The sequence below is a fragment of the Garra rufa genome, chromosome 7, assembly GCF_049309525.1.
Source record: "Garra rufa chromosome 7, GarRuf1.0, whole genome shotgun sequence".
NCBI classification, from domain to species: Eukaryota; Metazoa; Chordata; class Actinopteri; order Cypriniformes; family Cyprinidae; genus Garra; species Garra rufa.
Window position 1 is genome coordinate 14,365,878 of NC_133367.1, and position 24,244 is coordinate 14,390,121.

The window sequence follows — 24,244 nt, forward strand, 5'->3', positions numbered from 1 at the left end:
ATTTTAATTAAAAACGAGTCTCCACGTAGTATTTAATAATAAAAAGGTAGTGCATGAAATTATTAAATAACAGCAGAGTGAGCAAGTTTTTGATTATGGTAAGATTAAACTTATTTTATACCATATTTTAGCTATCGTTTTGTTAAGGTGGTTACACAAAATGTTATTTTATCCTTTCTGTTTTCTAACAGCTTCATGTGCCTGTAAACACTTAATTTTAACGTGACTTCAAGTATATATCAGTAAAGTTTCACCGCAACAACATAAAGCCAGTAAATGTGGTGTTTATCGTAACATGAGTTCACATTATGATATGAACCCAGTGTCTCCACTGGTTAAATCAGTAGCAAAACAAGCATTTTCCATACGAATCTTGTGGTTTCATTTCGGGGGAAAGCAAAAAGCAAAACATTGTCGAACAACAATATAAAATACGGGGAACTAGTTTGGTTATTCTACAATTAATTGTACTACAAATTATACTAAAATTAGAAAATACTATAAATTGATGAACTGTTGTGCGTGATGACGTTCAATGTCCCCAACAGCGCCTGTTGTCCCATTTGGCAACTTGTTAGCAACCGTCTTTTTTAAGAAACATCACGAGTGGGGTGTAACTGGTGTGTTTAATGTCGTACAATAAAATGTGAAAGTATCTTGAGCTTGTGATAACCACGGACCTTGTTTAAGAGATTTAACCAAAATCCCATTTAAAAAACCCATTGACTTTGGGGCGATGGAACCGGAAGTGATAAAATCCTAACTTGCCTCCGGGTTTTTGCCAAAGTGTCGACATAGTTCCCCCACTCTATTCTTCATTTTCACAGACTAAAGGACACTGCAACAGGAGTTTCTGAAAATCAAAAGTTTTTGAAAAGGTTCAGTTTCAGTGATCTGCTATACTGCTTTTGGTTGTAAATAAACAGCTAAACCTCATACATATTAAAAATAAAGGTGTTTCACAATGCCATAGAAGAACCTTTTTTGTTTAAATGGTTTGATAAATAACCCTTAACATCTGAAGTGCTCTGTTTTCACACACTAATTTTGCACTTAATATACTAAAAGTTATTTAAACTATACTTGTGCTCTGAGAATCCGTGTTTTCATTGTTTTACTCTAGGGGCGCTATTACACATGTACTTTACAGAATTTCCAAAGCACAAGTGAAGAAGAAAACAAAATGAAGAAAACAATTGTTTATAGTGTTATTTATTTAAACCCACATTCACGTGTTTAAAAAAAAAAAAAAAAATGCATGAAGCTAAAAAATACAATGTTTTTGTTTACATGCAGATCTTTCTTTTGATGTTTTGTATGTTCAGATATTTGTATAACAATATATATACAAATGAATCCTTAATAATTATTAAGGACACAGTATACTTAAAGTATGATGTAAAGTTCACTTAAAGAAAACTTACCAGTACTTGCAGTATACAACTAGTTACTTCAAAATGTGCTAAACATGCTTTTTAATAAAATATCAGCATACCTATAAGTTCACTTTTAGTATACTTGCAGTAAAAACTGAAAATATAGATGGAAACTAGTTGTGTACTAAAGTTAACTACTGTTATACTTAAAAGTATACTTTTATATACTAGAAAGTGGGCCAGTTTAGTCCCAAGAAGTATTGAAATAATACACTTAAAACTATACTAGTACACTATATTTTTAAAAATTCACTTGAACTTTACACAAGTACACTTAATACAATAAACTTGAAGTGGTACAGGAGGGTATTAATGTTTTCTTTTGTTTACTGTTGATTTAATCTAAAGGCTGTGGCTGGAAGTCAGTTGTGATTGTTTCTGCTCTTTCTGTTTCTCTTTCCTTCAGTATATAATTATGCTTGTTAACAGAAGGAGTGCTTAATTAGCGCTCAATCATCATCTAATAAATATATCTCACTAACTTCAACACTGCTTAACAGTCTGAGTGTCGATTATATAAACGCCGAGCGGTGTTCATTTAACACAGGTGGTTTTGCAAAGGTGGTGCAAATATAGCAAGTGATCAATTGAAGGCAGATAGAAAATAGAGAGCGGAGAGAGGAACAGAAGTGCAGAAACACTTCAACTGTAAATGCACTGCGGTTTTATGTGCTTCTGCTAAAGTCAAAGTTGCTAAGCAGTCCTACAGAAGCTGAAGCTCGCAGGTGCCAAACGTGTCAAAAAAGCTGCAGTTACCTCTGCATGTAAATATGTGTGAGAAAGATAAAGTGTGAAAACTAAAGCAGAAACTGACCTGTGCTTTGAAAAGTTTGCTAACATGGCATTCGAATTTGCTTCTTTGAAACGTTTTGAAGGTGATAGAACTATCTTAAAAGAACTGAAGAGACGATTGGATTCTAATAAATCACTCTCTTATTTATACTGTAGGTGTACAGATCATTTTCTCACTGAGTTGGGCCTTCAACACATCTTACATTAATACAACAGAATACATAAATATTTAGACGTCTTCATTTTCTAATTTCATAGTGGGTATTTAAAGCTCTATTCATTGTACAGCAGAATGATTTGTATTGTAAAAAGTAATAACACATCCGGGGGTCATCGGATGAAAAACACACTTTTACATTGTTATTTGAACATTGATGTGTTGGCAGTTTGTGTACACAACCACCCTACAATGATAAAAATCCACCCAGTGGTAGTTTTTAATCTTTAAAAGTAATATCGCCTTTTAAAAATCAGCTCATTCTCAGCTTCTTGTCGGTGTGACGACACACGACAGAAGCCACTCCCACGAAAGTTAATTGACATGAGCACCTTATTCCTGATGAGTTCTCTACAATCAGACATTGGTACAAACTGCTGGTTTGGTCTGGCCAGAGGAGAACTGGCCCCCTGACTGAGCCTAGTTTCTCCCAAGGTTTTTTCTCAATTTCTGTCACCAGTAGAGTTTTGGTTCCTTGCCGCTGTCGCCTCTGGCTTGCTTAGTTGGGGACACTTTCCAGTGATATCGTATACTATTTGAACTGAACTGGACGATGAGATTACTGAATTCATTGATGAACTGCCTTTAACTGAAAATTTATTATTTACAATATTGCGTAACTTACACACTATGGTGCTGTTTAAAGACTGTGCAGTTGCTTTGACACAATCTGTATTGTTAAAAGCGCTATATAAATAACGGTGACTTGACTTGACTTGATTTGACTTAGACTCGCCCTCACCAATCTGAAACAGTTCGACTTCGATTGTGTCGACTCAGGTGCAGGAGAAGACAAGAAATTCTCTGATTGGGCGATTGAGGTGTTCTGTTGTTGAATGTAATAATGAATATAGCAATCGTCATTTATATTTGCATCTATGTTTTCGTGTGAATCGTTCCTGATGCAGCTTCACCCACAGCATAAGTATTAGGTTTTTTAAAGCATCTTTGCAAACGGCCTTTCTTAATAACGTGCTTGTTGGCAAGCCCTAAAGTAAACATTAGGGCTCATAATTTCACAGCAGAGAGGGGCAGGGTGAGCGGAGCTCATTTGCATGTAAAGGACCATCCAATAAAATGAGTTGATTCTTTGCAGAGCTGATTTTGACAAGGTAAAAGGGTGCTTTTTTTTTTACACATTATTGAGAATTGTATAGACTATGGCTGTGTCCAAATTCAGGGTCTACATCCTTCGGAGGACTCATTTGAAGGATGTTACGTCACAGCGCCGCGACGAAGGCTGTCCAAATTCATAGGATCCTTCAAATGCGGCCCACAAATACGTCCTCCTTTTCCCCGAATTTGAAGGATGGGTCTGGTGGATCCTTTCCCGTCCTACCTATCCCACAATTCCTTTCGGCAGAGCGCTTCCAGAATTTTCAAATAATGGCGGACGAAGCAAGCGGTAGTAATGATGGAAGTTTTAAAAAAACTGGCGTTTCAAAAAAATTTTTTTTACAGCGGTTGTCTAGTTAGGCCTTTGGTTTTAGCGTTAAGCGCTTTTTTTTTACATTTGTATGTATATATGTTAAAAAACATCACTTTCGTAAACTAGATTCTTTCTAACTGCCTGTGTGAATATCCCCTTACACACAGCTAATTTCTTGATAGTGATTGAAGATGTTTTTAACGCTTTTAGGGATGAAAGAGTAGTTATTTTGTTTTGTGCAGTACAGATAACCTTACTTCTTGCTTAGCGCTGTCACGGTTGCTAGGCGACAGGATATAAGCAACGGGGAAGGGAGGGAACTGAAAGAAGTGTAGGCTGTCCAAATTCACTGACACCTACTTCCAGGTTTTGCGGTCTTCGGAGGACCCCTCCTCCTTCAACCTGGTAGGAAGGATCCTAAGGAGGATGCAGACCCTGAATTTGGACACAGCCTATATGTGACCCTGGACCACAAAACCAGTCATAAGGTTAAATTTGACAAAACTGAGATTTATACATCATATGAAAGCTCAATAAATAAGCTTTCTATTGATGTATGGTTTGTTAGGATAGGACAATATTTGGCTGAGATACATCTATTTGAAATCAGAAATCTGAGGATGCAAAAAAATCAAAAAGACTGAGAAAATCACCTTTAAAGTTGTCCAAATTAGGTTCTTAACAATGCATATTACAAATCAAAAATTACATTTTGATATGTTTACAGTAGGAATTTTACAAAAAATCTTCATGGAACATGAACTTTACTTAATTTCTTAATGATTTTTGGCATAAAAGAAAAATCAAAAATTTTTACCCATGCAATGTATTTTTGGCTATTGCTACAAATATACCCCAGCGACTTAAGACTGTTTTTTGTGGTCCAGGGTCACATATAGTATATTATATACTTTTCATTAAGACCCTAAAGAATCATATGAACTTGTGGAAAATGGGCATCCGATGACCCATTTAAAAAAATACAGAAAACAAATTTTGATGGATCATTTACTTTATTTACGTTATCTGATTAATCAGCATTGAGTGGTGATTTCTGCCATTGAAAACTTCTGGATCTGATGTCATAAACCAGCACAGCTACAGCAGCCACACCCACCAGAGCAGAGAGAGCCAATCGAATCACAGCTTCAGTAGGACCACAGCAGCAGATACAGTCTTCTGAGAGATGAAATGAGCAGCACTTAAATAGAAATATGATTTATTGAGTTTGTCGGGGGAAAGAAAAACTTATAATGGTGCTGCCATACCTGAACATGTGTGACAGAGTTTGCTGATGTCCAGATGTTGAGTCTGGTTGCTGATGGGATTGTTGAGCACACAGCTGTAGGTGTTGTTATCCTGATATTCCACCTCCAGAGGTAGAGAGAGACTGATGCTGAGATCAGACACACTGATGCTGGACAATAAACTGTTTCCTTTGTACCAGGAGAGAGTAGCATGACTCACATTCAAGACAGAACACACCAATAAACAACTTTGATTGGAAGATGTTCCTGAAGATGATAAAGAACAGTCTCTGCTGATGACAGGAACAGGCAGACAAGCTGGAAGATATTGGATTACGGTTAATAGTTATGATAGTGATTATTGCCAAAAGATGTATATAAAACGGGAAATTCTTATCAGTAAACATCCAAAGTCGATCAATAAACAAATACACATTAAATGGGGTCAACAGGATGAGTAATTATCTACTTACCATAGACAGTAAGCTTGAATGTGTTGAGCGGCGTCTCTGTTCTGCTGCTGGTGACTTTATAAAATCCAGAGTCTGTGGTTCTGACGTTTGTGATGGTCAGAGATCCAGTCTGATCCAGCTTCAGTCTGTCTCTGAATCTCTCATCGTAAAACTCTTTCTTATCGTCCTTTCCGTTAATTTTAGCTATGAGAATGAGTCCAAATGTCCACATTATCAGATCATCTCTCTGTATTTCAGTAACATCGGTGTTTAGAGTGAGAGATTCTCCCTCCATCACCGAGACTGACTTCACTTCATCAACACCAAACACACCTGGAGAACAAACAAACATTTGCTCTGAATTTGAAGATTTACATTCACATTCACACTTTTTGTCATTTTACTGTGTCCCCAAGAGGATGTTGGAAAATTGACAATATCAGAGACAAAATTGATGATGGAAAGAATAAAGAACAGAATCATGTGCAGGTAAGCTAATTCTAATCTAAAAAGAACTTAAGACGTAAAATACTTACCAACCGGATTCAATAAGCACAAACAAATGAAAATCAACATTTTCTTAAGCACTTCTCTGAACAGTGTCCTGGCCCACTCTCGAGAAAGTCAAATGTGTAAAGTGGTTAAGTGAAACTCTGCAGTCATTGAATAAATCCCTCCAGTAGCACCTCCCACACAGATAGACCCATTTCAGTAATTATTTGTCTGTTGTTTTACAAATTACAGCAATATTTTACAGCAGCTGGTTGTATTTCTAATATATAATATATATATAATACAGCATATTGCTGTAAACTGCAATGCATTCTGGGGTCATGAGGTGGTCTGATGCAAACATACAGCATATTATAAAATACAGTAAAATTCAAATCTAAAGAGTAAAATCAGAATGTCGACCGTTGATTTACTTCAACGGTCAACTTTCGGGACCAGCGAGAAGACCAGCGAGAAGAACCATTAACAGCTGTGGTAAGTGACTTATTTTGTTTTATTTATTACATTTCATATTATTAAGGTGTCAAAAACATTAGTGGTAACCGCAGAATAACGAATCCTCCGTGTGCATTGTATTTAGAACCATTTAATTATGACCAGTTTTGCAGGGTAACATATGTTTCAATTAAATATGCTCATTCCCAATTTATTTTGAAATTCAGAGTAATACTGATTAGTATTATCTAAACAGTAATACTGTAATTTCTTTCATGCAAATTTGAGAGTTATATGTTAAAAAAATTGACCTGTTTTTCAAGATTAAAGATGTGTCAAATTATTTTTAGTTTTGTTTTTATTAAATAATAGGTGCACTGAGTTTCATACTATACAACACTTTATGCAGTTAAATATTGTTTAAAGCTTATGCAGTTAATGAATAGTTTAAGTTGCTAACCATTAATATTCAGCAATCTGGAAAATAAATACTGCAATTACAGAATACATAAAAATTTAAGTAGTTTACTGTAAAAAAAAACACAGCATTGTAAAAAATACAGCTATTTGCTGTAATCAGGAAATACAGGATGATGCTGTAAATTAAATTACAGCAATGCTGCTGTAAATATTACATTAACCGGCTGGCAACCCCTGTGCCAGTATTTTACTGTAAAATTTAAAGGAATTTTTTTTTACAGTGTATTTCCTTTGGGATCTGGATTAATGCACTCCAAGGTCTTAAATACAGTTTTTTGTTTTGTTTTGTTTTGTTTTGTTTTGTTTTGTTTTGTTTGTTTGTTTTGCCCAAAAACGCCTCCAAAATTAAAGTTTAAGCCTTAAACTTTAAGGAGTGAAAAACGGGAATTTTATGGGAATTGTTTAAAAGTTGGAACTGTTTTTTTATCAGACAAGCCACTTTAAGGACTCCCTGGATTTTTCTGACAAAAATGAAATCTCTGTGGTATAACTTAATAGAATTTAAGATTTAAAAAAAATAAGACATCGATAAATAGTTAGTTTTGTAATCTGTAATTTTACAGTAACAATCTGTAAAATACAATTACTACTATTATTATTAACAACATCAATAAAAACAACAATAATACTCTTTTATTATTCTCTTTGTCCTTCTGTAGATCAAACATTGTCATTCTGAGAAGTCATATACAGTCTGTGAAGGGAGGTGCTACTCGAGGGGTATTCACAGTCAATGCAGAGTTTCACTGAACCACTTCATTACCGACAGCTTTGTTTGCTTTCACTTGTTTGAAGAGTGTCAAGAGGGACCGATTATTATAACAGTTCTGAATTGAAGCGGTTTTGTAAACTGCTGAAGAAAATGTTTATTCTCATCTGTTTGTGCTCATGGAGTCTGGCTGGTGAGTTATGTTTATATTATAATTTTTCCTCAAACATATTTCTGTTATTTTTCATAATTCGTTTTGCCTACATATATTTATAATACTGTATCAGACTTATACACTCAAATACTTTTATCATTCGTTCCGCTGTCCCTTTTGAATAAGTATAAGTGCAGGGCGAAGGATTATTTTGTCGTGACAGTTTAAAACAATTAAACATGACTAAAAAGTTTTTTTATTTAGTAAATATTCCTGTTTGTTCATCAGGTGTGTTTGGTGAGTCAGTGTCTGTGATGGAGGGAGAATCTCTCACTCTAAACACTGATGTTACTGAAATGCAGAGAGATGATCTGATAATGTGGAAATTTGGACTCATTCTCATAGCTAAAATAAATGGAAAAGACTGTAAGAGAGAGTTTTACGATGAGAGATTCAGAGAAAGACTGAAGCTGAATCATCAAACTGGATCTCTGACCATCACAAACACCAGAACCACTGACTCTGGACTTTATACAGTCACCAGCAGCAGAAAAGTAATGCCAAACACATTCACTATCACTGTTTATGGTGAGTTAAAAGTACTTAAAAGTATACTCTCACTCCATTTGTTTATTGCAACTAAAAAATAATTATATCAGCACAGAAAACAGAGTTCGATGCTCGTTGAGGTCCTTTGCCAATACCGCTCCCTTCTCTCCACCCCTGTCTTTCTACTTTCCTATCCATTAAAGGCATAAAAGCCCATAAATATATATTTTATGATAAAATAACATGCTTATGCACAAATGAGTATGAAAATGTTTCACGTGCAAATCATGATTCACCAAAACTTTCTTAGTCAAATTTATTCTACATTTACGAAATTATTAGTGAATTAACGAGAACTGCTGTTCATTGTGTGCAGAAATGGGAACATTTCCATAACATACTTTTAGGCCTTTTTTTTACATGTTGAGCATTGACTAAACCATATTTTAATACATCTGGTATTTTTTTTCCAGTGCGTCTGCCTGTTCCTGTCATCAGCAGTACCTCTTCACAAAATCAATCACCATCGTCCAAATGTTCACTGCTGTGTTCAGTGGTGAATGTGAGTCAGGTGACTCTCTCCTGGTACAAAGGAAACCGTTTTTTGTCCAGCATCCATGTGTCTAATCTCAGCAGAAGTGTTTCTTTACATCTGGAGTGTCTGGATGATTCCTACAGCTGTGTGGTGAACAATCCCATCAGCAACCAGACTCAACATCTTAACAGCACTGAACTCTGTCAGCCATGTTCAGGCATGTCTGTGGTAATATTTTGTGTTATTATACTTTGTGTTCATGTAAAATTCATTTGTACCAATGACTGTCTCCTTCACATCCTCCAGATTTATCTCAAATAGTGCGGATTTCTGCTGCTGCTGCTGGATCTCTGTTGATTGTAGCTGCAATCGGGATATTTTGCATTTGCAGGAAACAAAGAAAAATAGACCAAGAAGGTAAGGATTATATATTATATACCTATATATATACCTATATATATATATATATATATATATATATATATATAAGGGCTGCACGATTATGACAAAAATCATAATTGTTGATTATTCCCATGAAATTGTAATTGCAATTATTATTACGATTATCAAAATTTACATTGATAGATATTTTAAATAGCTTTATACCATTGTTTGAGGCAACCGCATGCCATAATTTTATATACAAATAAAAAACAACAAGCTGAAAACACTCCAGAAAAACGTTTATAAAACTGATCAATTTTCTTGTTGCGATTAATTATAATGCTTTTAATTGATAATAATGCCATTAATTGATAATATTTTACACAGATTAAAGTGCAAATAATTATAAAGACCATTAAGTATCACTTTACAGTAAGATCTTTTAACCTTAGTCCATGCATTAATATTCACATTGAGCATTTGCTACATAAGTTATTAATCTTTGTTAAAAAAAAAACTCTTAGTTCATGTTACCTCATTAAATAACACAGTAACAACTTTCGATTTTAACAATTTGCTATTAAATATTGGAATTACCTCAGATTAATGAATGTTTGGAAGAATTTTTCATTGGCAGTTTATATAAACTAGTAAATTAACTAATGTTAACTAATGAAGCTTTAATGTAAAGTTTGACCGAATCAAAACACTTTCAAACAATATCTAGGGCATGTTGTAGTCCAGATTAAAATGTAGAAAAAAAAATAGCCTATTAAGTGTAAATAATTAAATATTTGGAGCTGTGATGAACACGGTAGCAAATACACAAATCTGAAACTTTAAATCATGTAAACACTTTTCAGAAACCGAAAACTGTTTTGTTTATGTGGTTTCCAGGGTAATGGCTGCATTTTAGTTTAGCCCATCTGCTGTCATGAAAGTGCGTATTTATTAGCCTCTTAAGCACGCAGAATTTTTTTTTAATCGCGCTTTTGCACGATTACGTAATCGTGGCATCCATAATCGTGATCCCGATTAGAAATTCGATGAATTGTGCAGCCCTTTAATTATTGTTGAAGCAGTTGAGACAGGTGCAGAGATCACTTACTCTGATCCAACATTTTACAAACGAAAAGCACAGAAATCGGTAGGTGAATTTATTTATTATTTATTTATTTATTTCAGCAGTGCGTTAGATTTAGGTTGATTTAGGAATGTTTTAATGATTTACAAACACGAACGCGACAATAAGCATATCATCTCATAGGTTTTCTATTGTAGGGACACACACACATGACCAGCGTGTAAAGGGGGTTCACCCAAAAATTAAAATTCTGTCATTATTCACCCATGTCGTTCCAAACTCGTAAGACAATCGTTATATTCCGCGATTTTCACTAAACCAATGTCAAGAGACCCATCGTGTTTCATTATGTTTACAAGCCTGCTTTGCCGAACTAGTTCTTAAAGGGTTGCCAAGTCCACTTAGCTATTATAAACTCACAACGCTTACTAAATTTCTCAATGCTTGTTGTTTAGACTCGGCTCATAAAGCGGTCCAGGTATTTAATAAAGAAGGCGCTGATTGCGATATTTTGGTATTCTTTTGTATTAAAGTTTATGACTTGTTCTTATTTGCTAAAGAGTCAAGATGTAGCTTGCCTCGTACCTCATTTTTTGATAAACATGAATACATAAAGGCTACATTTTATGTTAATGGAAGAAAATAAATAAGTAAATAGGTAAACATGCATTGTGTTTTGTTTCAGAGGTGTAAAAAGAAGGATATTGTGGTGTACAGTGGATTCTCAAGACGCTGACAAACGCTTGATCAAGATTCTGTTTTTGGGTTAGTATGTTTGTACACCCCAAATATGGGGAAGGAGATGAAATCATGTGTCTTATGAGAATACAAAAATGCACAGATTTAAAAGTTCATAAAAGTGATGCATTTCTCACCATCATTTGAAGGGGTTTCCAAGTTCCAAAATAATTTCTAATCTTTTTCTGCTCTTGTCCTACTGTATCACTCTATGTAGAATTTTTGCTTGCACAACTATGTTTAGGGTGAAGACATCCTATCCTGGAGTGGAAAAAAAAAACACTGAGTATGAATTGAGAAGCTGAGAAGAAAAAATAAATGAAACAATCACTTGGTCACAATTCATATTCCATTCTGCTCTTAGTTGGATATTTGATCTCTCATTACATTTTTTTTAACCCATTAATGCATTCATGGCTGTTGAACTCATGATCTATGTTTGGCCTGATATATATATATATATATATATATATATATATATATATATATTCTCAGTAACCACAGTAATGTTGTAGGCTATGTTACCATTGTCAGACTAATGGACTGTTTTATTGTGTTTTCTTCTCTCATATGTTCTGTGACCTATTTTGTCCTCATTAGTTGATCCTCCTCACCTGTCTGTCCCTCATTAGCACCCCTACTTAACCCTCTGATGAATTATTTAAAAACTACACAATCTGTGTTGACGTACACTTTTTAAAAACTCTTTTCTGACCACGTGCTGAGCCAGCGCTACTGTACGTCCACGAGGTTGTTCTGTTGGAGTTTCTATGTATGTATGAATGAATGTGTATGACATTTGTTTAAAAAAAAAGCTACTCGCTAAAGGTTAACGTAGGCCTACGTTTTTTTTTTTTTTTTTCAATGGTAAATAATTAATTTATATGATGATTTAGTCTATAAGAAGAAGCTTTGAGCCTACGTTTTTCCCTACATCTGAAAGACTGTAGTGAAATGTCTATGGCGACAGTAACTTCTTTTAAAAACATAAACTCTTTAATAGTGCATTAGTGCCATCTGCTGTTTGCATCAACCAAATATTTCATATATATCATATATATATTTTTTTTTATATTTAATTTTTTTTTTTTTTTTTTTTTTACAAAGCATTGGTATTGACAACAACTGAAATACAGAAAGTGAAAACAAAAATATGTTAGTATTTAAAAGTAAAAAAAATAAAATAAGTTTAAGTGAAATTTACTATAGTGCATACAACTACAAGTTCAAAAATTTCTTTTTAATGATGACTTAACCCTTAAATGCAGGGACCTGCACAGACATTTTCAGGGGCAGGGGCTCAAGTGAAATAAAGGGCACTTCTCATAATTCCTTTTTCTTTCTTTTTTTTTTTACAAAAAAGTATATATATTAATGCAACACTGACTTCCTTTTAAAAAAAATCATTAAAAAAGTTAATTTTATCTTTTTTTTTTTTGGCATTATGCTGCCTGCCTGCCTGGCCCTGCACTGCAAGCATGATTAAAATTAATTGTTTAAATACTTTTTTTTCACAAGCAAAATAACTTTTTAGCCTTACACAGCCAAGCATCAGAATACTGCCTTAATTTTTTAATCAAATACATTAATATTATTATTGCTATGCATGTACACATACACAACAACTGATGGTGACTGACAAGGACTTAGTTTCACATTTGAGGGAGGACTGTATCACCATCATCAAATAAAACCTTCAAAATCCACATTTAGATGGAGTTTGTTTTAAACCTAAATATTCTGTGGCTTAGTAAATATTAGATAAATATTTAGCTTTATTAACTTAATAAAATCTCTGAAAATCTTACTTGATTGTTACTTGTTTGAATTAAACTTACCAAAATAATTGAGAAAAATTCAATAAAAGCCAATGTCATCATGTATGTATTTGTAGTTGTATGGAAAACTATTTATAAAGGCGTCACGTGTGAGAAATCGGAGATCTGGGTACAAACGCGGGTAAGTATTTTTATTAACAAAAGAGAAAATAACAGAACAAAAGGCCAACACGGCACACACGACTAAACTAAAAACACAAAGCAAACACAGTCTTGAGCCAGGGTAAAACACAGAAACAAGATTACAAGACAATGCAGCCAGAATGATGAGTGAGAGATGAGCAGCTTTAAAGTCTGTATAATTGTGAACAGGTGTGAGCTTGATGAGTGTTAATGACAATAGACAAGTGAACGCAATCAGGGAAGTGCAGTGCAAGAGGAAGGGGAAACAGCGACCTCAGGTGGCTGTGGGAACCCCACAGCCCAGATCATGACATTATGACCCCCCCCCCCCCCCCCCCACCATAGCGGAAGCAATACAATCGGGCTTAAATAAATAAACTCCCTTTTAATATTTTGTGTCAAAATAATTATTTATTTGGTAGGTAGCCATGTAATAAGCGGGATCATGCTGTTACATGTTGTGTGATGTTTCATGTCTTTTACCTTGGTTTTGCACTTTTCATCATTTGGTTTCTTCCATTGTCTCCCCCTGTCATTTTGTATCATTGGTTTAGTCCTCGTGTTGTGTAATCACCTTCACCTGTGTTTAATGATTAGTTACTCCTTATAAGTCTGTCTTTGAGTTCAGTCTATTGTCGGTCATTTATGAAGTTTACCTGTGTGTGTGGATGTCTCCTGTTCAGTACAAGAAGTAATTAAAAGTATATATTATTCATGTCTGTCTCCCGCCTCGTCGAACCAGCACTGTCACGTAACAGAATGACCGACCAAAACCGTAGTGCTGAGGAACGGCTGTGGAGCTTGAGGCAGAGCGGTCGGGAGTTGGAGCGGTATGTAGAGGATTTCCTTGAGCTTTACCATCAGGTGAGCTGGTCCGACGCTTCCTTCAGCTTTGTGTTTCTGTTGGGGTTGGACGAAGAAACAATTCGTTGCGATCTCTCTGGTTATGATGTCCCGTTTGTCGAATTGGTCAATACCATTCTCTATTATAACTGCTCCAATTTTGAGATAGAACTAATAAAGAATGACAGTCCGATACAACGTCCAACCCCCTCAGAAACACATCCCATCGCACCAGCTCACCCAATGCCAAGAGCCTCTACATACCGATCCAACAGTTCAGACCGCCTGCCTCACCCTGAACACCCAGCGACCCTCCAGAGCTCCATAGCCTTCCTCAGCCCAATACCGCTGGCCACAGTTCCTGATCTCCCGGCCGAGATGGCCGATGTTCCTGATTTCCCGGCCGAGAGGGCCGTAGTTCCTGATTTCCCGGCCGAGAGGGCCGTAGTTCCTGATTTCCCGACCAAGATGGTCGACGTTCCTGATTTCCCGGCCAAGATGGTCGACGGTTCTGAGTTCCCGGCCGAAAGGGATGTAAGGGACCTTATGGATATGGCACTGCCCATGGAGTTCACGGCCCCAATCCTCTCGCCAGAATCTCCACTGGTCCTGTCCTGCCGTCCAGAGTCTCAGCTGGTCCCGTCCAGTCTTCCAGAGCCTCAACTGGTCCCGTCCGGCCGTCCAGAGTCTCAGCTGGTCCCGTCCGGCCGTCCAGAGTCTCAGCTGGTCCCGTCCAGTCTTCCAGAGCCTCAGCTGGTCCCGTCCAGCCGCCCAGAGCCTCCGCTGGTCCAGTCCAGCCGTCCAGAGCCTCCTCTGGTTACGACCAGCCTTCCAGAACCTCCGCTGGTTACGCCCAGCCTTCCTGAGCCTCCGCTGGCCCAGTCCAGCCTTCCAGAGCCTTCGCTGGTTACGCCCAGCCTTCCTGAGCCTCCGCTGGTTACGTCCAGTCTTCCAGAGCCTCCGCTGGTCCAGTCCAGCCTTCCAGAGCCTCTGCTGGCCCAGTCCAGCCTGCCAGAGTGTCCTCCAGTGACGGGTCTTCCAGAGCTCCCGCCAGAGCCGACTCTTCCAGAGCTTCCTCTAGAACCCCCGTATGAACCAGCAAATTTCCCCAAGAAAATTTTGGGGGGGGGGGGGGCTACAGGCCCTTAGCCAACGTGGCCTGGCCGAAGGTTGAGGCCAAGGCCACGAGGGCTGTCCTGCCATGGCCGCTTGAACTGTCTACACGGCCATGGTTTCCTGACCCACCATGGCTGCCTGAACTATCTACATGGCCATGGTCTCCTGACCCACCATGGCCACCCGAACTGTTTGTCCGGCCATGGCCTCCTGACCCACCATGGCTGCCTGAACTGTCTACATGGCCATGGTCTCCTGACCCACCATGGCCACCCGAACTGTTTGTCCGGCCATGGCCTCCTGACCCACCATGGCTGCCTGAACTGTCTACATGGCCATGGCCTCCTGACCCACCATGGCCACCCGAACTGTCTGTCCGGCCATGGCCTCCTGACCCACCATGGCCACCCGAACTGTCTGTCCGGCCATGGCCTCCTGACCCACCATGGCCACCCGAACTGTCTGTCCGGCCATGGCCTCTTGACCCACCATGGCCACCCGAACTGTCTGTCCGGCCATGGCTTCCTGACCCACCATGGCCACCTGAACTAACTGTCCGGCCATGGCCTCCTGATCCCCCTGACCCGCCATGGCTCCCTGATCCGCCCTGGAGGCCTTCCCAAACCAGCAAGGTCCTGTCTTGTAACGGCCTCCAGGGCGCCCGCCCTCCCTCCCCGGTGTTTCTGTCACGGCGCGAGACGCGCCTACCGGGAGGGGGGGGTAATGTTACATGTTGTGTGATGTTTCATGTCTTTTACCTTGGTTTTGCACTTTTCATCATTTGGTTTCTTCCATTGTCTCCCCCTGTCATTTTGTATCATTGGTTTAGTCCTCGTGTTGTGTAATCACCTTCACCTGTGTTTAATGATTAGTTACTCCTTATAAGTCTGTCTTTGAGTTCAGTCTATTGTCGGTCATTTATGAAGTTTACCTGTGTGTGTGGATGTCTCCTGTTCAGTACAAGAAGTAATTAAAAGTATATATTATTCATGTCTGTCTCCCGCCTCGTCGAACCAGCACTGTCACGTAACACATGCATAGCGATTCAGAGCTCCTGACCTGATATTTAGATATAGGACTACTATTCTTCAATAAATATATTTGTTTGAAAGGGAAGCTGTGCGCAAACAGGAATATATATTATTTTTCACAACAAAAAAAAAAGCACCCCAGAAAAAAGGGCACTTTTTCTCCAGGAATAAAAAGGGCAGATGCTCAAGCCCCCTTTGATGTCTATGTGTGCACGTGCCTGCTTAAATGTATATCGGGTCTTTTGCAATCTGAGACGTCATTCACCCTCCCTCCTTAATTTTTTCAATTTTGACATCAACTTTCTTAGTATTCAATCTATTCATTATAAACAATATAACAAGAAAAAAAAAAACATGAAACAATATCTGTTTTCTGATGATCCTTGTTTTGTAGGGTACAAAGTGCATATCGTGCGCAAAAACATGTAAATCTCTGATGACTAAATATACACACCTTCATTCCTCTAGGTGGCACTGTTTAATAAACATAATCACCTGATGTTTCACTCATAACAATGGCAGGCATAAAACGAAAGAATATCATCAGCAAAAATTTAACTTGTTTGAATGGCTTTACTGCAGAGCAATTACTGTACGCAATAAATTATAAACCTCACTGTCATTTGATGGTGGATGTGGTGAATAAGCTGCCAGCGATCAAAATATTGACTTTGGAGTCATTGAAAACGATAGTTATGAGATTATGGTTGAGATGGTGAATATGAGCTAGCTGTTGAAGTGCGCTCTATGGCGATTGTGAAATCATCTGCTCAAATTAACCCTCCTAAGTTTCAAGTGGTAATGCAATATGCTTTATTTTATTCTTCTGTAACTGTTCTTAAAATATTACGAGAGTTTTTTTTTTTTTTTTTTTTTTTTTTTTTTTTGCCGTTGCAGCAGTTAGAGATCTATCCGTGCTGGATACATAGGTCAGGGTCGCCAAAGACCCGAATATGTAACAGTGATTGGCGAAAAACATTAATTTAAGGGTTAAAGCCTTGTTTAAAAGATTATGCATGTTTCCAGTGAAAATTCTTGATTTTTTTTTTTTTTTTTTTGGGGGGGGGGGGGGCATTTTATGTCTTTACTTAGGACAGTAGATCGACAAGAAGCGAAGTGGGATAGTGGTAGGGCGGACGGGATCAGGAAAGGTCCGTGAGCCTGGATTCAAACTCGGGATCAGGGGCAGACTGGGACAAAATTTCAGACCGGGAAATCTCACACTCATCCATGCTATTCCATACACCCACAAACAATTCTGAAACATGGACAACCTTATTATGGCCATCACATAAAAAAAGTTTCAATCCTTAGGTTGGGGACATGCAAAACAATTAAAAGTTCTCTCCCGAACTGCACTTTCATTTTCCTTCTGTCTCAATTCTCCTAGTTCTCCCGATGGGCAGTCTGAACGCCGGAAGCACAGCAGCTTTAAATGTCGGCACACTTCCCTACAAGGCCATCAGCACCGACCTTAACAATCTTTCTAAACGCGAGTTTAACAGCTCAACAGCACATGGATTTATTAATTTCTTTTCATAAAAGCAGAAATATGTTGTTGAGCTGAACTGTTGGATGTTGATTGCGGTTGGCTTGTCTTATTAAACTGAACTCATCCCCTGCTGCTCATGCTCTTCATCCATATCCACTTCTTTCAGCAGTGTGTCCGCTTCAGTAGATTCATTCACTGTGGAATATAAAAAGAAAATATAGATCACAGAAATTGAAAAGACAGAAGGGAAGAGTTCTGTTATATACTATATACACACATCTGCACATGGATGATGTTACAGATCCACTCAAGAGCCCCTATACATGCTGAAAACAACAGAACATTAAACAAAATATAAGAAAATAATTAAAAAAATTATAGTTTTTACAATATAAATCTGCAAAAGTCTTTCTATGAAATAAATTATTTTATTAATACAGTGACTTGCCACTACCTATTAGCATTTTTTGGGGCTGTTTACATGTTGCATCTATATATATATATATATATATATATAGTTATAATAAATTTTGTACTCACCAGAATGAGTCACATTGAACCTCCTGTATCTGGTCCGTTCCCCGTTAATGATCTGTAGCTGAAAATGTCCAAAGTCTGCATCTGTGGTGTTTGTGATGGTCAGAGATCCAGTCCAATGATCCAGCTCCAGTCGGTCTCTGAATCGCTCTCTAATATTCATCGTTTCTGATTCGGCTTTAACAACGAGACAGTTTTTAGCTCCAAACGTCCACAGTATCAGATCACCTCTCTGTGTTGTAACACCAGGGTCTAGAGTGACCGGTCCTCCAACCTTCGCCGACACTTCCTTCACTTCATGTCAAAGACAGAACACAGAAACAGAAACACAGAAAACAAAGTGTAAATTAATTTTATCAACAAATTCATCCCGAAGGCTGCTTTTTTTTAACCTGCATGTTCATAGTTTCAGCTCATCTGTCTAGGAAGATATTACCTAAAGTATTTGACAAAGTATTTGATTTTTAGCCAAAAGAAAACTGAATTTAAATGATTGCTTATGAATTATATGATTCACCATCACAACTTGCTTGTAAGATTATGATGTTTTTGCCTCACAAAAACATTTCTGCTTTATTTGTGCAATATAAAATGTAAAGCTCATTTACACCCAGAACAATAACTATAAAGATAATTCCAATAATAATTAGCATCTACACCAACACACAGTATTGTTCTGTTTCTTATAAGCACACATTGCAGCTTTGTCATTTCAAAATGTAAATGTTCAAGCTATGCTAAGTCATTTTTTATTATAATTGTGTTAATAATTTGTATTCTTTTGAATTTAGAGAGTAGATTGCACTTTGGGAATTTGGGATAAGTTCTGATCATCTAAGCTGTACACACATTGATTTACTCACCAGTGACAGTAACGATGAATCTCATACATTTGCTTCTTCCGTTTTTTTGGCTAATCTGTAGTTTGTAGAGTCCAGAGTGAATGGTCCTGATGTTATTGATGATGAGATCTCCACTATTTTCATCCAGCACCAGCTTGCTTCTGAATCTCCCGTCAGCAACGTCGCATTCGGTGTCATTTGTTTCACTGGCCTTTTTTGTGAATTCAAAGAGTTCGAGATCCTCAAACCACCACTTTATCTGATCACCTTTCCGTAGTTCAGTATCAGTCTTTAGATGGACGGATCTCCCTTCCGTCCCTGGCACCACCTTTTCTTCAGCTGTCACAGTGGCACGTGGAAGCAGAGAGCAGGAAAGTTTTCAAACATTGCATTTTCAAACATGTTTTAACATGTTGCAGTCATGTTTTAGAAGTCTTTAGGGAAATTAACTACACAGTCTGCTGCACTGATTTGAATCATTAGATTAATCAAACCCAGATCTTAATGCGTTGCAAAACTGACAGTATATTTCCTCTCGGTTAATTATATTATTGATTATAAAACATTATAATGCATTTAAACTCTATTGTAGCATAATAGAACTCATTGTTTTTGTATTGCTTGTATCAGCTGTAATACTCACCCGCTTGTTTTTGTAGTTCAGAGATCCTGCGGCTATAGTAAATGACAACTCCAGCTAAAAGTGCAGCCACCAGCAGAACAGCAACCACTATTCCAACTATGACAGCAGCAGATGGACCCGGATCAGGAATAGGCCTAGCTAAACGGAGACAGTGAATGATTTTTAAAACGTGATTCAGAACTTGTTCGGACAACAAGTTCTGGAAGGGAGACTGAGATTTTGAGTATTGAGACATTGTCGTGGTATCTGATGTTTGGGCAAGTTCTACTTCGCGATTTCTACCAAGGGGTTAACCCGAACCCAACCGCGATTGTGCCCCTCTAGAAATCTGTGCATGCCAATGGACCTAGCCCTAAAAGACTTTTTTTTATTATTTTTTATTTGTTGCCATTTTAATAGTAATGTAAGTGACATAGAAGTCAGCTTATATTTCATACGTATTCAATCATTTCCAAACATTTTGTTCTAAATTGAAACTCACCAATGACAGAAACAAGGAATTGCTGCGAGCTCTCACGGCCTCTGATCTGTACTTCATAAAGTCCCGCATGTTTGGTTCGGGCGTCTTTGATGGTCAAAGATCCAGTCGGATCTAGTTGTAGTCTGTTCCTGAATCGCTCATCATCGATGTTTAATGAGGCCTCGTTCATTTCTACATCAATCTTAGCCAGGAGGACGCCTTCATCTCCGAACCTCCATACTATCAGATCATCCACCTGTAATTCAGTAACATTATTCTGCAGAGTGACAGAATCTTCCTCCATCACTGATACTGACTTCACTCCACCCGTCTCACCAAGCACATCTGGAAAACAAATCGGGCAAGAATTTATTTGTACAGATTTGCCGTATTAGCATCCTCCAGAAATCCATGTGAACCCACAAAAACATTCATGTAAGATGCTTACAACATCAAATGAAACCTGAAACAAGATCATTATTACATTAAATAGAAAAGATACTTACCAAAGACATTCACACTAAATATCCTGGATGTGACCTTTTCCCTAGAGATTCTTAGTTTATATTGTCCCGAGTGTCTCTTTCTCGTGTTTCTGATGGTGAGAGAGCCAGTGTTTTGATCCACCTGCAATCTGCCTTTGAATCTCTCATCTTCTGTGACAAAAAATGACGTCAAGTCGCTCTTTCTCGTTATTTGAGAAATGACAACACCTTTAGGCCCAAACAACCACAGTATTGTATCATCGTTCAGTATTTCACTGAGATTAGTGTGTAGAGTTACAGAATCTCCTTCCATCACTGACATTGTCCCATCGGTTTCTGCACCAAACACACCTGCAAAGCATAATTGAAGAATTACAGACGGCTTAATCTGACACCACAGTAGTAACCTCAGTGAACACATTCCGCTGGACACCTTTGAGCAAAACAAATCAGTTTATTGAAGTAACCAGTTTTACCAGTGTAAACGCAAAACAATAGGCCGTGTTTGCACAATGTTCTTTTAAAAAAGAAGAAGAGAAAGAACACAGGTTATTTCCTCATTCTCCCCATATTTCCCATTTCTTGGACTGTGTACCACTTGTCATAGCTGCGATCAAAACAGAGGGCCAGAGGGAATCTCGTCTGGAAGACATGTATCACGAAACCATCCGCACCGCCTTTAGATCATACCCAGATACAGACCCCCAGAGTCATTTTACCAGTGTCTACACTGAATTTGGTCATCAAATGACAGTGTTTCTTTTACTGTAATATCTACAGTAAGATATTGTAAAATGTGTATACAGTAATTTACTGTAAACCGCAAATGATTATGGGAAAATATATGGTCACTACTGTAATTCTCCAATACCGTAAATCCGTTTACAATTTCCAGTAGTGAACTTGCCTGCAAAAGGCAAGTGGCGGTAAAAGGACAAGAGAGAAATGTTGCACCATTAATGACAAAAACGTTAGTAAACAAGATGTTTTCAGCAAACTAATATTTTATTGTGTTTTTCTTGTTTTCATGTTGGTAGCCTTTCTTTCTGACTGACGACCACGGCCATAACGGTGAAAACATCAACTGGTGAGTAAGTTAAGGTGACCTATATTAGTCGAAATTAACTTTATTCAAACCTAGAAAGTTTGTACGTCCTGCTGCCCTTAAATGCAAGTTAGCTCGTCTGACAAGTCGTTATTAACCTCAAACTATTGTACATTAAACCAAATTAAATGTTTCGTTGTTGGAGTGGACACACGATAGGAATATGACTAATATTTTCAGCAGATAACAACATTTTTTATGTTTGTTACATTACTTAATATGTACGTTTCACTTTCAGTATCAGTTAATGCATTTACAGTAGCATAGCTGATGTAAATGTCTTATGAATGAAATTAATAGAATAACATAAATCCACTTACCGTTCAGAAATATTAGAGACAACAATAATATCCCCTGCATGTTGTTGTAGAGCTGTGAATGGAATACAGAGATGATCGATGGAGATTATTTAATAGTGTCTGCTTTCCGAGCGCCGTAGAAAGCGGGAACAAGTATTAGTATTCTCGTCAAAAGGGCAAAGCTGATAATGTTTCAGAAAGTTCCTTTTCATTATTTTCGCTCCATTTAATAAGCATTGCCGGCACAAGCCCTGGCTGCAGAGTTAGTTTCAGTTTGGAAATTTCCTGCATGCCTAAGCTGCTGTAGGGGCCGTCTTCAAATTTACCTCACAGTACAAAACGTAGTCCAATAATCCATTCAAGTATTTTTTTATTTATTTTTTTATTATTTTTTTTACAGAGCTAAAGTAAATCCCTACTGGGCAAACTGGAATATGTTTTGCCAATATCTTGCCTTAGGCAATACTTCCCCTAAGTATCTAGACTACACACATAAATGCAATTCATCAAAATAAGAAAATTAGAGACCTATAAAAGATGGAGTTCAATTGTAGATGTCAGAGTAATTGACACTGGTGGCTGTGTCTTATCAAACTGAACTCATCCCCTGCTTTATATTCGCTTCATCAGGAACCTTCTCATTCAGCAAGGGCATCACTATAATCTGGCATGATTTTCATTGGGATCTAAGAAACCAAGAGATATTACCTTAATCAGTTTTGTAGCTGTGTCCATCAGACGGCAAAAGCAAAGTCAACAATTTTCCATTAAATCATCATTTTCCAAGTTCATTGGGCACAATTAAGAAAAGAACATTTATTATGTTTGTGAACTCAGTCACGCACCTTCCAGAACATACAAACTGAAATGTCAAGGTAACCTTGATCTTTTAAACACATGGAACAATTTACAAATAGACTATTTCATTTTGTGAAAAAACAATCTTTAATCTATGCACTGTAACAGATTTTTCTAATTTGAACAGTTTTTTACTGTAATATCTACAGTAAGATATTGTAAAATGTGTATACAGTAATTTACTGTAAACCGCAAATGATTATGGGAAAATATATGGTCGCTACTGTAATTCTCCAATACTGTAAATCCATTTACAATTTCCAGTAGAGAACTTGCCTGCGAAAAACTGACCAATGGCAAGGCAAGTGGCAGTAAAAGGACAAAAGAGAAATGTTGCACCATTAACGACAAAAACGTTAGTAAACAAGATGTTTTCAGCAAACTAATATTTTATTGTTTTTCTTGTTTTCATGTTGGTAGCCTTTCTTTCTGACTGACGACCGCCGCCATAACGGTGAAAACATCAACTGGTGAGTAAGTTAAGGTGACCTATATTAGTGGAAATTAACTTTATTCAAACCTAGAAAGTTTGTACGTTCTGCTGCGGCTCATCTGACGAGTCGTTATTAACAGCGAACTAAAGTGTAATACTGAGGTAAAGTGCATTAGGCAACACCAATGTTTCTGTGGAGATTTTAAACAGTATTTTCAAGCCCTTCTTTTGTTTGTTATTTCCAAGTTTCCGGTCTGGATGTCATCTGCAAGGTCGGATGAGGTCTTCTTGTGTTCACTGGTAAGCCGAAGTTAACAAACTTAACGTTAGTTACAAAGCAGCATAAAATATTTTCTACGCTGCCTCATTATTGCTAGTAAGGTAATTCTCTTCAAATTAGATTTAATTAAGAAATGTGTGTATCAATGTCGTATGTGACTTTATAGACGGTCCCTAAATTTAGTGAAAGACGTGACATAAAACAGCCCGCTAACATGAAATTCTGAAGTAAAACTGAAAGACCGCTGTTAAGTGCATCTTTTGTATTTTATTTTGAAAGTTTGTGGTCTCGTGGTCATGTCGTCTGATGTGCATTGGTGAGCTTTCGCTTTCATTAACATAAATTAGCCAAATTAGCTAAAGGCTGCTAGTCTCCACTAACTCTCAAAACAGGTTAGAGTAACGGGTTGGCAATATAAATATAGCAAATTTTGCTAATAAATATTATAAACGTTTATTTTATTAAAAATGTAAATTCTATTACTATACAGATTTTTTTTTTTTTTTCCTTATCATGAACTATTAACACTAAAATGATGCAGTGACTACAGGAGATTTCTCCAAGCAAAAACTGGATGCTGTCTATCGGGGAAGAGTCATCATACAGCCAGCTGTCCATTTTACAGAAATGCAGAATTGGCTAATCCAAAATACATTTTGTTTTACATTGCATTTACATTCATGAATTGGCCAAATGATGTTATAC

At 37.4% G+C, this 24,244-nt stretch overlaps 3 protein-coding genes across 3 annotated transcripts in view; 1 reads left to right on the forward strand and 2 right to left on the reverse strand.

The window, feature by feature from the left end:
- Positions 1 to 4,904: 4,904 nt before the first annotated feature.
- The window catches only part of LOC141337951 (uncharacterized), a 43,320-nt gene continuing 23,980 nt past the window's right edge, over positions 4,905 to 24,244 (reverse strand). Inside the window, exons 2-4 of the mRNA XM_073843525.1 lie at positions 5,595 to 5,906; positions 5,143 to 5,439; positions 4,905 to 5,050 (exon numbers count right to left, since the gene is read on the reverse strand). Of these exons, the coding sequence (XP_073699626.1) occupies positions 4,905 to 5,050; positions 5,143 to 5,439; positions 5,595 to 5,906 (755 nt within the window). The remainder of the gene's footprint in view (positions 5,051 to 5,142; positions 5,440 to 5,594; positions 5,907 to 24,244) is intronic.
- Positions 7,864 to 9,305, forward strand: LOC141338858 (SLAM family member 9-like). Its single transcript, XM_073844472.1, has 4 exons — positions 7,864 to 7,903; positions 8,153 to 8,452; positions 8,887 to 9,176; positions 9,270 to 9,305. The coding sequence occupies exons 1-4, from the start codon at positions 7,864 to 7,866 to the stop codon at positions 9,303 to 9,305; spliced, it is 666 nt and encodes a 221-aa protein (XP_073700573.1).
- LOC141338859 (uncharacterized) lies at positions 18,990 to 20,904 on the reverse strand. The gene is made up of 4 exons (XM_073844473.1): positions 20,586 to 20,904; positions 20,101 to 20,424; positions 19,620 to 19,757; positions 18,990 to 19,315 (listed from the first exon to the last, which is right to left on the reverse strand). Exons 1-4 carry the CDS (start codon positions 20,884 to 20,886, stop codon positions 18,990 to 18,992), a joined length of 1,089 nt encoding a protein of 362 aa, XP_073700574.1. The 5' UTR covers positions 20,887 to 20,904.